General features: G+C 39.0%; 1 protein-coding gene and 2 long non-coding RNA genes across 11 annotated transcripts in view; 1 reads left to right on the top strand and 2 right to left on the bottom strand.

The window, feature by feature from the left end:
* LOC116699471 (putative ferric-chelate reductase 1) overlaps nt 1–13,951 on the bottom strand; it is a 28,998-nt gene that overhangs the window by 265 nt on the left and 14,782 nt on the right. Inside the window, exons 5-7 of one of the 8 annotated variants that reach the window (XM_032532072.1) lie at nt 2,037–2,151; nt 1,354–1,610; nt 978–1,008 (exon numbers count right to left, since the gene is read on the bottom strand). In XM_032532072.1, the coding sequence (XP_032387963.1) occupies nt 978–1,008; nt 1,354–1,610; nt 2,037–2,151 (403 nt within the window). Of the gene's footprint in view, nt 1–977; nt 1,009–1,053; nt 1,129–1,203; nt 1,234–1,338; nt 1,611–2,036; nt 2,152–13,951 lie in introns of all 8 variants that reach the window. The other 7 variants (XM_032532071.1, XM_032532074.1, XM_032532080.1 and 4 more) reach the window with 7 other exon arrangements.
* LOC116699473 (uncharacterized) lies at nt 4,721–13,921 on the bottom strand. 2 transcript variants are annotated; one of them, XR_004334436.1, is made up of 3 exons: nt 13,908–13,921; nt 4,862–5,876; nt 4,721–4,778 (listed from the first exon to the last, which is right to left on the bottom strand). It is a non-coding gene; the product is annotated as an uncharacterized LOC116699473 (long non-coding RNA). The 2 variants fall into 2 exon arrangements; XR_004334437.1 differs by lacking the exon at nt 13,908–13,921 and having other exon boundaries at nt 4,862–5,396; nt 5,730–6,475.
* Nucleotides 5,629–8,421, top strand: LOC116699472 (uncharacterized). The gene is made up of 3 exons (XR_004334435.1): nt 5,629–5,719; nt 5,997–6,002; nt 8,397–8,421. It is a non-coding gene; the product is annotated as an uncharacterized LOC116699472 (long non-coding RNA).

Consider the following 13,951-nt stretch of genomic DNA (forward strand, 5'->3'; position numbering starts at 1 on the left):
GACAAAAGAGTTTATCACAAATGTTGGGGAATCAAAGCTCTTCCTCCTCTTCTGCTTTTTCATTAATTACGTGGCGGATCAGCACTGTGACCAAATTCAGTTTCTCTCTTTGGTATCCGGCCATGCAGATTGGCCGACGTTTTGAGATATCCGTCTGTGATTTATACCTCCACCTTAACACCGCCTTCACACTGGCTCTTAAAATAAGCTCCATAATATGCAATGCGCCTCCAGTTGTACTAGACATTGTAGATGTTGTACTACACCGCTGAAAGCGTCAAAAGTGACTGGAAACAAAATGGCGGAGAGAGTGGGATACCTCATTCGGTCATTCCTCTCATCTGTGGGCTGTAGAGCTATAAACAGAAAGGCTGCTGCGTGGAGAAAAGTTGCCCATGACGGTGATATGTCATGGCCAACAGGCTTCAGACTGGTCTGGAATTTCAGAATAGCTGTGGTTTATTTGTTTGTGGTCTTATGTGTCTTTTTTGAGTTTATACATTTGAGTGCCTTTTTTAAATTTGTGTGACCACACCGGTAGCACATCATTTATTTTCTCGCATATAATAAAGAAACAAATTTAGCTAAATACATTTTTTTTTTCTCTTTGAGATTTTAATTTAAGTATTTCCATTTAAGCTTTTTCATTTCACATTTTGAGTTTCATATTTGATGTTTCTCTTTTCTTATTTCCATCGCAATTTTCAATCAATAAAAGATTTCAAAGATTTTAAGCTTGGAAGATAAGATTTTTAAATTTGACCTTTTACATTTTAACTTTGCTTTTTCAGTTTCCTTTTTTTAAATTCAATTATGGCATGATTTTTCCTAGTAGCTTAGTGAAATAATAATATTTTTAATTTGATCTCGCTTTGTTTTGTCATTGGACTTTCAATTTGAATAATGAATAAATATATCCTCCATAGGGATTGCCCTCAAATGTGTTAAATTAGCAAATCTGTAAAAGCAGTGTTTACCGTGAGGCGGGACAGCTCCACTGCTGCTGGCATTTGTTGGTTTGACCGCGGTTGTGCTGGCCATTGTTGTGTTGACCATTGTTGTGTTGACCATTGTTGTGTTGGCCATTGTTGTGTTGACAATTTTTGTGCTGGCCATTGTTGGGTTGACCATTGTTGTGTTGACCACTGTTGTGTTGACCACTGTTGGGTTGACCACTGTTGGGTTGACCATTGTTGGGTTGACCATTGTTGTGCTGGCCATTGTTGGGTTGACCATTGTTGTGCTGGCTACTGTTGTGCTGGCCACTGTTGGGTTGACCACTGTTGGGTTGACCATTGTTGGGTTGACCATTGTTGGGTTGACCATTGTTGTGGTGGCCATTGTTGTGCTGGCCACTGTTGTGCTGGCCATTGTTGTGCTGGCCACTGTTGGGTTGACCACTGTTGGGTTGACCATTGTTGGGTTGACCATTGTTGTGCTGGCCATTGTTGTGCTAGCCACTGTTGTGCTGGCCATTGTTGTGCTGGCCACTGTTGTGCTGGCCACTGTTGTGTTGACCACTGGTGGTGCTGTGGTGGGGACGTTGCTGGCTGGGTTGGCGAGGTTCAGAAGGTCGCTGTTCAGGGAGATGTTGAAGGGGCTGAGACCATCTGAATGAAGGGGACATGAGGAGGACAGAGCAGTGGGAGGTCAGACGGGTCCTTATCGATAGCTGTGTGGGTGAGTAACATCAGCTCACAATAAAAAAAACACATTTACAGTTGAAATGTAATGTCAATCAGTGCCAGTTTGAAAGAGGAAGCAGAAAATCCTCTTATATCTCTGGAGAAGAAAATTGCTAAGCTTAAAACGCTGTGACTTATTTTCTATTTTTGCCAACAGGTTGAAACAATAACTGTTGTGGCATTTATACCAGTAATTTGGTGTCACAAATGTGTATTGGTATGGAAAGATTGAATAAAGGTTATTTTTATTTATTTATGATTATCTTAACACTGTTTTTGTTTGTAAGTTGAGTAAATACTTTGTGTTATAGCATACAATATTGCAGTGGGTGTTTTTATGTGTCCTCTTACTATTAGTTACAGTCCCAGTCCCGAGGAGGATGGTGCTGGGGGTTTTTGCGTTCAGGACGTTGAACTCACACTTGATCACATTTTCGTTTACGATGCCACGGATTTCTGTTATTATCTAAAAAGTCCAACAGATAACGTGACACAAAGTAAGACATGGTAAGGTAAAAAAAGGAAGAAAATACAGCAAAGTTTAGCAAAGCAAATATAATAACAAAAAAACAGTAATTAACACTTTACATTGCCTAATTTGAGTTGGAAAATGTGTGATGTAGGTCAGATATGGTCCAGTGGTTTGTTAAATATTTGATCAATAAGTGCTATCATGAAACTGCAGTTATTTTTTGGAATATTTGGATTTCTTTTAATCACAAAAATTGTGCATTAATCATCTTAAAGTGCCCTTAAGTAAATGTATTATATTTTCTGTTCATCCATTCTTCCATACAACATAAAGAGTAATTTCCTTAATAATTATGAAATAAAAAATATAATTTTCTAATGCAAACATCCCTCTATTTGACAGTAAATTTGAGGCCTCACCCCATCAGCTGGAGTGAGAGCGCCGTTGATGTTGTTCTGATCCATCGTCTGGAAGAAGAAGCTCCCATTTTTGGAGCTGTTTTGAGCACAGATGAAAAGCATGGTGGTACCCTGATGAAAGAAATAGGGGTTAGGATGAGATGACTTTCTAGAAGTGAAGACAGTGACACATTCCAACAGTCATTCAGTGTTTTGGTTAAGACTGGAAATAAGCCAATGAAGTGATGAAATAGTCCAGAGTTCGACTCTACATTACTCTACTCTACTAGTACTTGTTTGTATTCTTACGTGTCTTTGTGAGGTTATGTCAAGGACAAATACGTGCAGGAAAGTCACTGCACAACATGTATGGGCTGAAATATGTGCCAACCGTAACTGAATTGGAATCATCAATATTTGAATTTGACTTGCTGAATCATTGCATTGAAAAACTGAATTTGAATAGCATAGTTTGAAATTGAATTTATTTGGTTGGAACAGAAATCTAATAAAATATGATCATCAATGGAAATTCAACTCCCTATATATCTTCACATTTAGTTCTCACAATTCAGGTTCAGTTCACAAAATTCAATTTCAAGTTACTGTGACGTAAATGAACTTGAAGGATGGAGGAGGAGCAATCGAGCGCAGATCAAAAGCTAGACGTTACTCAAATTCAAGGATCCTTCTTTGGTAACACTGGTCCTTTCTAAGGGGGTAAGCCTCTCCTCTCTAAGCAAAGCTTGCATGGCGCCATTTTAATGCTACGAAGCACCACTCACCTGCAGTTAGCATCCACTGACTGCAATTCATTTTGGCGCCACTTCTTTAACTGTCTATGGCAGGGGTCTTCAACAGGGGGTCCGCGACCCCTAGGGGGTTCGCGGAGGTACTGCACGGGGCTCGCGAAAGTTTTGGTTGATTAGACTTTTTTTTTATAACCCCCCCCCCCCCCCCCTGCAATTTTTTCCACTAATTGAAATGTCTTTAAATACACATTAACATGAATTCAACACACCGTAGTAAACAGATAAATGGAGGCAGAAGATGTCTTTCAGTCATCAATGCACACATGGCACTATAGGACCAGTTTGATATAACACAATTTTATACAATATACCACCCAACAGTGGCCAGCACAAAATTTTATACAATTAGGGGGTCCCCGCTCCATCTCGCCATCAGTTTGGGGGTCCTTGGCCTGGAAAACGTTGAAGACCCCTGGTCTATGGCCATTCCAGGTCAGGTCCTTCAGATGCTAGGCCAGGCTCCTCTGTTGCATTTGGAGAACACGTAAGTGGAACAGGCTAGCAAGTGCACGTCATTTGTGCACGCTGCATTTCAAAACACTGGATGAAATGGTTGTGGAACTGTGAACCGTGCTGTTCAATTTTTTTTTGTTGAGATGGAGAATGTGATTCATCGTCAGTCTGCTTGCAGGAGGAGAATCTACTGTCGTCAACTTTGCCCGCGCAACATGCGATGGTAGGTAACATTACCGACACTAATAGAATATGATGTCAGCAATAATCGTTATCTCTTGTTTATCCCTTGCCAATAAATTAAAAATGTGAGAGAGTTCGGTTTGTAGTTGTCATAACACTTACGGAGAATTGCATTAATTAATCTTAATTACATTAAGCTTACAGTAGCTAACAGTCTGTATTAGCTTGTAATTTACTGCATACATGTAAATAGTACTGTAGACACACAAGCTTCAACCAACATGTGAAAAGTCATAATACAACCATTGATAAACAGCCACTAACACAGTAAAGGTAGGTGTTAGTGTGTTAAATGGTTGTCAATTAAGACAGTGATGAAGAAACTACACCACTACAGTTACATAAAGTTCCTTCATGTTACAGTATGCTTAAATATGCTTGTGATACAATTCTAATGTTACCAGGAAAGGTTGGATAACTACTGGACTAACCTAATGTTACCAGGATAACTACTGGACTAAGCTAATGTTACCAGGACAGGTTGGATAACTACTGGACTAACCTAATGTTACCAGGATAACTACTGGACTAACCTAATGTTACCAGGACAGGTTGGATAACTACTGGACTAACCTAATGTTACCAGGATAACTACTGGACTAACCTAATGTTACCAGGACAGGTTGGATAACTACTGGACTAACCTAATGTTACCAGGATAACTACTGGACTAACCTAATGTTACCAGGACAGGTTGGATAACTACTGGACTAACCTAATGTTACCAGGATAACTACTGGACTAACCTAATGTTACCAGGACAGGTTGGATAACTACTGGACTAACTACTGGACTAACCTAAAGCTTTCTCCTTCTGTCTGCAGTCTGGAAGCAACACCATCATTGGCAGCTGTGTCTGATCGCCACTTCATGTTGACTAGACTGTGTGCAGTATGTAGTCATGTTTGAATACATGTTATAATGAAGATACACATATTGTTAATGTCTTCAGAGCTTGTCTACCTAACAAGATGTCCAGGTCATAATTTAATGGAAAAATAGACATTAAATAAACAGTTTATATTGCATACACACCTAAAAACTTAAAGACACAGACAAAGCAGTTCATTCAATGCTTTTGATTTTTTTTAATGCCAATCTCTAACATAGCAAATAATGTATCTATAACATCTCTCTTCTGCCTCTTTCTTCCTGCTCTCTTGTCTTTTGCTTTCCCCCTCCTCCCCCTCATCACTCCCTTCTGGTGATGCTAGTGCAGGGCCTGGCCCTGGTTTGTCCTCCTGGATCGATGGCTCATCCACGTTGGCCAACCAGGGCCAACTAGCTGCTGTGGCTTCCATCCTCAGTGACCGCCCCCGTTTGTTCCTTAGTCCTTGTTAAAAGACAGCAAACAAAAGAAAAAGATGTTTACCGTTATGAATGCTATAACGTAACGTTACGTTATACTATTTGCATGGGAATCTACTCATACATTTTAGCTTTCATCTAATATTGCTAGTAAAGTAAATGAGGTGTAGCTTTACCTACAATCCTCAGCTATTACTGATAAACACACAAATCTGTAAATCTCTGCTACCGTTACGCACATACAGTAACAGCATGTGTAAAGAGATGAAAATGCCACCTGACATTAAACTTTACAAACACAAATGGCACAAAAGACAGCAAAACCAGCTAACAGCCTAATGTTAAATGGTATACTTACATTTAAATGATTTTTCCGCCGTCAGCAATGCCGATCCAATTCTGCTTTGCTCCGCTTACGTCTGCCATTGTTTGTTTTTTAACAAGCCGGCTAAGCCACACACATAGGACTGTGGGTCATTTGGGAGCGCGAAAGATACACATTTGTCTGCGCTTCAATGCTCTTCCTTCATCCTTCAAGTACCTGGATGTCTGTCACAGTAACTTGAAATAGAATTTTATGAACTGAATTTGAATTGTGAGAACTGAATGTGAAGATATACTTTAGAGAGTTGTATTCCATTGATGATCATATTTTATTGGATTTCAGTTCCAAACAAATACAATTTCAAACTGTACTATTCAGTTTTTAATGCAATTATTCCAGTTTAGCAATTCAAATTAAAATATAAAGGTTTCAAATTCAGTTTCTGTTGGCATATATTTCAGCCCATACATATTGTGCAGTGACTTTCCAGCATGTATGTGTCCTTGACATAACCTCACAAAGACATGTAAGAATGCAAACAAGTAAGCAGACACAAAATAAATCAAATCCAATTCAAATGTAAATGATTCTGTTGGCACATACAGTGGTGTGAAAAAGTGTTTGCCCCTTCCTCATTTCCTGTTCCTTTGCATGTTTGTCACACTTAAGTGTTTCGGAACATCAAACCAATTTAAACAATAGTCAAGGACAACACAAGTAAACACAAAACGCAATTTGTAAATGAAGGTGTTTTTATAAAGGTGAAAAAAAAATCCAAACCATCATGCACCTGTGTGAAAAAGTGATTGCCCCCTAAACCAATAACTGGTTGGGCACCCTTAGCAGCAACAACTGCAACAAGCATGCTATAACCGTGCAATGAGGCTTTACAGCGTCCTGGAGGATTTTGGCCCACTCATCTTTGCAGAATGTCCTAATTCAGTTACATTAGGGGTTTTCGAGCATGAACGGCCTTTTTAAGGTCATACCACAAATCCCAATAGGATTCAGGTCAGGACTTTGGCTAGGCCACTCCAAAGTCTTCATTTTGTTTTTCTTCAGCATTCGGTGGGGACTTGCTGGTGTGTTTAGGATCATTGTCCTGCTGCAGAACCAAAGTCGTTCAGCTTGAGTACACAAACATGGTCGGACATTCTCCTTCAGGATCTCTTGGTAGACAGCAGAATTCATAGTTCCTTTTATCACGGCAAGTCTTCCAGGTCCTGAAGCAGCAAAACAGCCCCAGACCATCACAATACCACCACCATATTTTCTGTTGGTATATGTTCTTTTTATGAAATGCAGTGTTCCTTCTACGCCAGATATACTTGGACACACACCTTCCAAAGAGTTCCACTTTTGTCCATCGGTCCACAGAATGTTGTCCCAAAAGTCTTGGGGATCATCAAGATGTGTTGTGGAGAAATGAGACGAGCTTGAAGTTCTTTTTGCTCAGCAGTGGTTTCTCCTTGGAACTCTGCCATGCAGGCCATTTTTGCCCAGTCTTCTCCGCTGGTGGAGGGCATGAACGCTGACCTTAACTGAGGCAAGTGAGGCCTGCAGTTCTTTGGACGTTGTTGGGGTCTTTTGTGACCTCTTGGATAAGTCGCGCTGCGCTCTTGGGGTAATTTTGGGCAGCCGGCCACTCCTGGGAAGGTTCACCACTGTTCCATGTCTTCGCCATTTGTGGATAATGGCTCTCACTGTGGTTCGCTGGATTCCCAAAGCTTTGGAATGGCTTTATTAACCCTTTCCAGACTGATAGATCTCAATTACTTTCTTTCTCAATTGTTCCTGAATTTCTTTGGGTCTCGGCATGATGTGTAGCTTTAAGGATCTTCTGGTGGGACCATACTGTTCAAGCAGCTCCTATTTAAGTGATGCCTTGATCATGAACAGGTGTGGCAATAATCAGGCCTGGGTGTGGCTAGAGAATAGACCTCAGGTGGGACAACCACAGTTATAGTGTGTTTTAACAAGGGGGCAATCACTTTTTCACACAGGGCCATGATGGTTTGGATTTTTTTCACCTTTAATAAAACACCTTCATTTACAAATTGCATTTTGTGTTACTTGTGTTTGTCTTGACTATTGTTTAAATTGGGTTGATGTTCCGAAACATTAAGTGTGACAAACATGCAAAGGAACAGGAAATGAGGAAGGGGGCAAAACACTTTTCACACCACTGTATTTCAGCCCATAAAAATGCTTCAATTTTTTTCCTAGTGTGAATTTTGTCAGAAACACTACACATTTCACATTCATTGAGCATCAGAAGCTGGATAGCTGCTAGGCTATATCTTGCTAAGCCTAGCATTACTATGCTACCTGCTAGCATGATAATTAGTGGCCAACTGGGTCAGTGCCAAAGCTATACACAAACATCTAAAGGTCATTATAAAGTTTAGCATTGTAGGGTAAGTGCTTTTTTAAATGGTTAAACTTTTAACTTTATTAAAAAGAAATCATCAGATATCATTTATTTTGTGGGGGCTAATGCTAGCTTCTTAGCGTTGCTTATTATTTAGACAGTTACAGAAATATTGTTGAATGTTGGTAGTTGGTTAGTTAGTTTTTTGTCATGTCTTATCATAGACAGGCTATGGTCCTTATCAACTAAATTAATCTTGTATCAAAGTCAACCAATGCCACAATGTCATATTTTGATCTATGAAGGTACGTATAAAAAAAAAAAGCAAGTCAGTTTGCTTTTGCTGGGAGTTTAGACATGATTTACATAAACACGGAAGCTGTATTATGATATTTGCCTTATATCTACCATCACACTCAAAACTCAGGTTTTGTATCAAAGAACCTGATACACTGTGTTGGCTGTTAAAAAAACCTTCCTGTTGAAGGGTTTTTACATTTACATGTGTTTCTGTATAAGTACACTCAACTGTTTGTACGAAGTCACAGATATTAAAGAATATCCTGCTTTTAAAGGGACATGAGATATAGGTAGACTATGTGTTCAACTTAGCAAAAAAGACTTTTTGATACATTACCTGTGCAGCATTCACAGTGAGTCCCAGTGCGATGTATCCACGGAGTCTCCCTGAGTTGGAAGGACATTGCAGAGCCGTTGGGTGTACTGAGGTGCTGGAGATCACAGACGCAAAACAGACAGCTGGTGTTTCCTGTTGGATCACAGTTTGCTGGTGTTTGCACACACAGTTGGTGACTCACAACCATTTTGAGAGATGTTCACCTGGTAGAACACACACACACACACACACACACACACACACACACACACACACACACAACACACACACACACCACCACACACACACACACACACACACACACACATAAACACAAATTAGGGCCTAAATTGTTCTTACAATGGACTGATTTGCCTTTAAAGCTGATATTTGAGATATATTTCCTACACTGTTTGACCTTTAGGCAGTGAGAGGTCATTGAAATCATTCAGGACTTGTAGCTGATTTCTTCATTTTATTTGTTTTGGTCTGTATAAATCCAGGGCATTGTGTAAATGGTAAACATTGGCTGCTCCAATTGGCAGGATGACTGAGTCATATGACAACTGTGCTGAGTTAAACGGTCCACTTCTAGTTAATATTATTGTAAATATTATTAACAGAATTGACCCCAACGTTAACCTTTGTATAGGTTCACTATTACATTTTTTTCCCCGAAATGTTTAACTTATACAGTATATTAAATAGAAGGAATATAAAATAGCTAGTGAGGGGTTCTTGCTATAAGCTTCATAAGCAAACTTTCAATTTATTTTGTTAATTCTACAACTCAAATTTGGAATGGTGTCCTTGAACAAATGTCATAGATATCTGCGTACTGCGAAGTAAAGGTCAAAAGGTATGGGAGTGGTTTACAGGAGACTGAGAGGATTAAAGTGAAAGAAATCCAACCTGTGTATTATTGGAAAATGACAAGTAAGAGATTCCTTGGACACCCGATGCCACGTAAACCCCCACTGCAGCAACCAACAGGATCAATCCTCGTTCCATTCCTTACAGAAAGACAGTAAATTAACAAGACATAGAGAGTTAATATTATGGGTTGGATTTGAGAGTGTTTCTCAACTGTAGACTTGCAGTTTAGTAATTTGGAATTCATTTGGAATTTGAATAATATGGAAATCTTAATGACTTCTAGAGATAATAAAACGGTCATACCTGATAACAGTTGTTAGACTTTATATGAACTAATTATTAATTCAAGCACAATTATAAAAAAGTATTGTAATTCTGAGAAAACAGAGGAGTGGAAATATATAAAAACAGGATCCGTATTAATCAATTACAATATATATTATGAATAAACAAATAAAGAAAAAAAGGAAATGAAACCAGCTCTATCACAAATTTGATATAACACCAAATAGATCAGCTTTGAAAGTGAACTCTCTTGAATCATCACATTACAAAAGTCTCAAAAAATCACAATAGATTTCCATCTTTCAGCAATTATGCAAACTTTTACTTAAAATTCTTGCAATTGACCTAGGTTAAACTTATTAAACTATAAAATAATGAAAATAAATAATCACAAATCCAAATGAAATTTTCTTTAGAAACTTACTTGAACTGTAAAAGTCAAATGTTGAGTTGCAGAAAAGTTCCTTTGTTCAGTGGGTTGTGGTCCGGTGTGTGTTTATGATCCCTGCGGGAATCCTTTAAATCAGCAAACAGCGGGCGTGGCCTTCACCTGGCAGAATACCTGCATGGGAGTTGAATAACCCAGGAAGCAACCCAGCCATTTTGTTATGCTGAGCATGATTTGACCTAACAAAGCACCTGTGTTAAAGCCTACTTGATTCTTAAGTTTATTAGGGCCTGAAGGCCCTGTTGAAACTGAAGGAATTCTTCCTTCTTTCTTTTTTGTGGCAAATTAATCGCCTTTTTTGGGGGCTTAATATAATCAAAAAATCACCAAAATTGGGGGTCGCATCAAGTCTGGTACAATTACACCAGACAATTTTTAATTGGTCATGGTTTGGTCTGCCCCCCATGATTTAGACACGCCCCCTTTCACGATTAAAGAACTGTATGATGTATGATGAGTCTTGTGTGAGATATCATTGGACTCAATGGAGAGTTCCCTTTTCATTGGTGTCCATTCGCAGCAAAAAGTCTACGCAAATGCACGGCATCCGCCAGTAACCCCGGGGCGTAACGAGGTTCGAGGGCCCGTCCAACGCTGCTTGCAGCTTTAATTGTAGGTGGGTTGTAGCTACTTAAATATAATCTGGGATCTTTTGGTGTACCCAAATGTTTAATCTACTTTTATATAAAATCACAAAACATTTTTTACAAATAAAGTCAAATAAAGACTTAAAAAGATATTCTATTCCAAGAATAGTAAAATCACCAAAAAACATATTTTCACTCACTTTTGAGATGTAAAAAAATAGGTTTATTTGTATAGACACAGAAACAGAGGCAGGCATGCTTTACATAAGGTGGATAAATGCATTAGAATAACAAAAAGGTTGATCAAAAAAATCAGAATACAAAGAGACAAAAGAAATAGACCATAAACACAGTTATAGTGCAGCTACAATCGGAAGTTGCCCCAAGTTCAATAAAAGAAACTGAAAATGCTTCGAGAGCAGACTTTAAAATGAAGCAGAGAATGCAGAATTATGGTTTGAAGCATATTACAGTAGTTCTCTTCAACTAGTAAAGGGTTAAACTGGTTGTAGGTTTGAGCGCAGTCTATCAACGCTCTCTGCTTTTTGAAAGTACGATTCCAGAAGAAAAAGAAAAGGGCAGGATTTAGTAAACTAAAAGAAATATGGAGGCCTAGTCTAAGTTGTCATGAGTTTAATCCAACGCTGATATTGTGGCGGAGTGTTTAGGCATTTATTTATTTTTCAATAACCTTTCCCATGGGCCTATGGTTCTGTCTTTTTGCAGTGCACAGTTTTACATTTCTGTGGGTCGTCTTCTTTCATTAAGTGGAACTTGTATGTGTTTAAAATAGAAAAATGCCGACTCTGCCCTAATAAAGAAATATTTTGGACATCTTTGAGTGATTATTCCCATTTTCAGCTGCATACAAATCTCAACACCCACAGAATGGATTTTTAGGAATCATTCCATGGTTTATTTTAGCACATTGCATGGGTTTGGATGATGGAGTTCTGTAAAATATTGGTTTTATACGGGTTGCCTAGATTTTTCGAAGATAAGTCCCAGATGTTCCACATGGCATTTCATAATCAGCGCTGCAGCAGATATCACATTGATCACACAGCAGAATTGATCGCCAAAACTTTGTTGATGATGGACATAAACTGTGTTCTTTCGCCCAAATAATAATACAAATAATATGAAAAAAATGTCAGTTTGGAATTTGGGAACGCATATTTGAATGATATCGATACATTACTTGGGCTAAATAAATAAATGAATAAATAAAAACTATTAGCTATTTCCGGGTCGTCTTTTCCCGGGATCTGATTCGTCTAATTTTCAGGAACCATATTCAACCCTAATTGTAACCCATGAGTCATGTCAGCAATGGTATTCCGTCAAGATGTTCCATACACAGCTAAAACCGGTCAGACCATAAGAAACTAAATAAGTAAATAATTAACCATAAGCTGCCAAGTACATAGTGAAAACATCAAAACATCAGCATTGTTTTGGCTTTTTTTAAACTCAACACTCCGTGTGAAATCACTGTGTCACTGAAAATAGTCATCACATAAACATAACAATATTTAAAAAATGTAAACATTAGCAAACAAAAATTGTAAAAAACAAATGATGAGAGTCCAGGGGTGTAATATGTGTGTTTGTGTTTAGAATATTGTCCAATCTGGATCTGTGATACTTCAGTATTTTCCTCCTTTTTCTGAAACAGGACGGCATTCACAATGCTTCCTGTTTCTGAAACATCATGATAGACTGGCTGGGTTTGTTCTAGCGCTAGTAAGAAAATCCTTAGCTCTTTTCTAGTGTGTGGTCGTTTCAGGGTCAGGGGATTCTGGTCCTTTGGTTTTATGTGGTCATTTATAGCGGTCATCAAGAAGGCCCAGCAGCGACTACACTTCCTGAGGGTCCTCAGGAAGTACGACCTGGACTCCAACTTGCTGCTGACCTTCTACCGCTCGTCCATCGAGAGCCTGCTGACCTACTGCATCACAGTCTGGTACGGCAGCTGCACCGTGGCAGACAGGGAGAGGCTGCAGAGGGTTGTAAGGTCAGCACAGAAGATCACCGGCTGCCCTCTCCCCTCCCTGACGGACATCTACACCTCCCGCTGCCTCAGCAGAGCAGAGAACATCATAAAGGACAGCTCCCACCCCGGCTCTGATCTGTTTGACCTGTTGCCCTCAGGAAGGCGCTACAGGTGCATCAGAGCACGGACCAACAGACTCAAGAACAGGTTCTTCCCGAAGGCCATAACCACCCTGAACTCACCCCTGAACTCACATATGCACTGACTCCACTCCACAGCCCCCCTCGGCCCCCGGACTGTCTTCTTCATTCTGTCCGACTGTGCAATATTATTGTTATACTGTTACTGTTATATAATACCTCATAGGACACTGGAATCTGTGCAATTTCATTTCATACAGTGCAATATTTAATACATTAACCTTTCCATTACTGTGCAATATTTATTTACTTAACATTAGTACTTAATCATTTCATTCCATCACTGTGCAATATTATTTATTGAGTGTTAACACTTACCTATGCTTATTCAAGCTGATTTATATATGTATATTTGACAGTCACTACACTTTATATCTTTGACTTTATATTTTTTATATTTTATACTGTTATATTCTTATATTTTTTGTCACTACACTAGACAGTCACTACACTTTATATCTTTGACTTTATATTTTTGATATTTTATACTGTTATATTTTATACTGTTATATTCTTATATTTTTTTGTGTCAACACTGCAAAGGGATTGCTTTAATCTCGTTGCACAAGTACCGTGTACTTGTGTATAATGACAATAAAGGCATTCTATTCTATTCTATTCTATGTTGGCAGTCTCAAGAAACCACCGCAGCAATAATCTGATCACAGAAGTCAGCAGCAGCGATGTTGGTGTTCTCTGTTGGCGTCACATGGTCACATGAGCCTGGGTTCCTTTTGGCACTCTGGGCTGTTGATCTTATGCAGTGTGAACATGGATCCACGTCCTTAACACTCCACTGCAGTGTTTGTGGTCAGCAGTACTTGGAATGAACCTGTCCAACCTGGACCTGGATTCCTTGGACCGACAAAGTCATCA

Source organism: Etheostoma spectabile, chromosome 12 (assembly GCF_008692095.1).
Source record: "Etheostoma spectabile isolate EspeVRDwgs_2016 chromosome 12, UIUC_Espe_1.0, whole genome shotgun sequence".
NCBI lineage: Eukaryota > Metazoa > Chordata > Actinopteri > Perciformes > Percidae > Etheostoma > Etheostoma spectabile.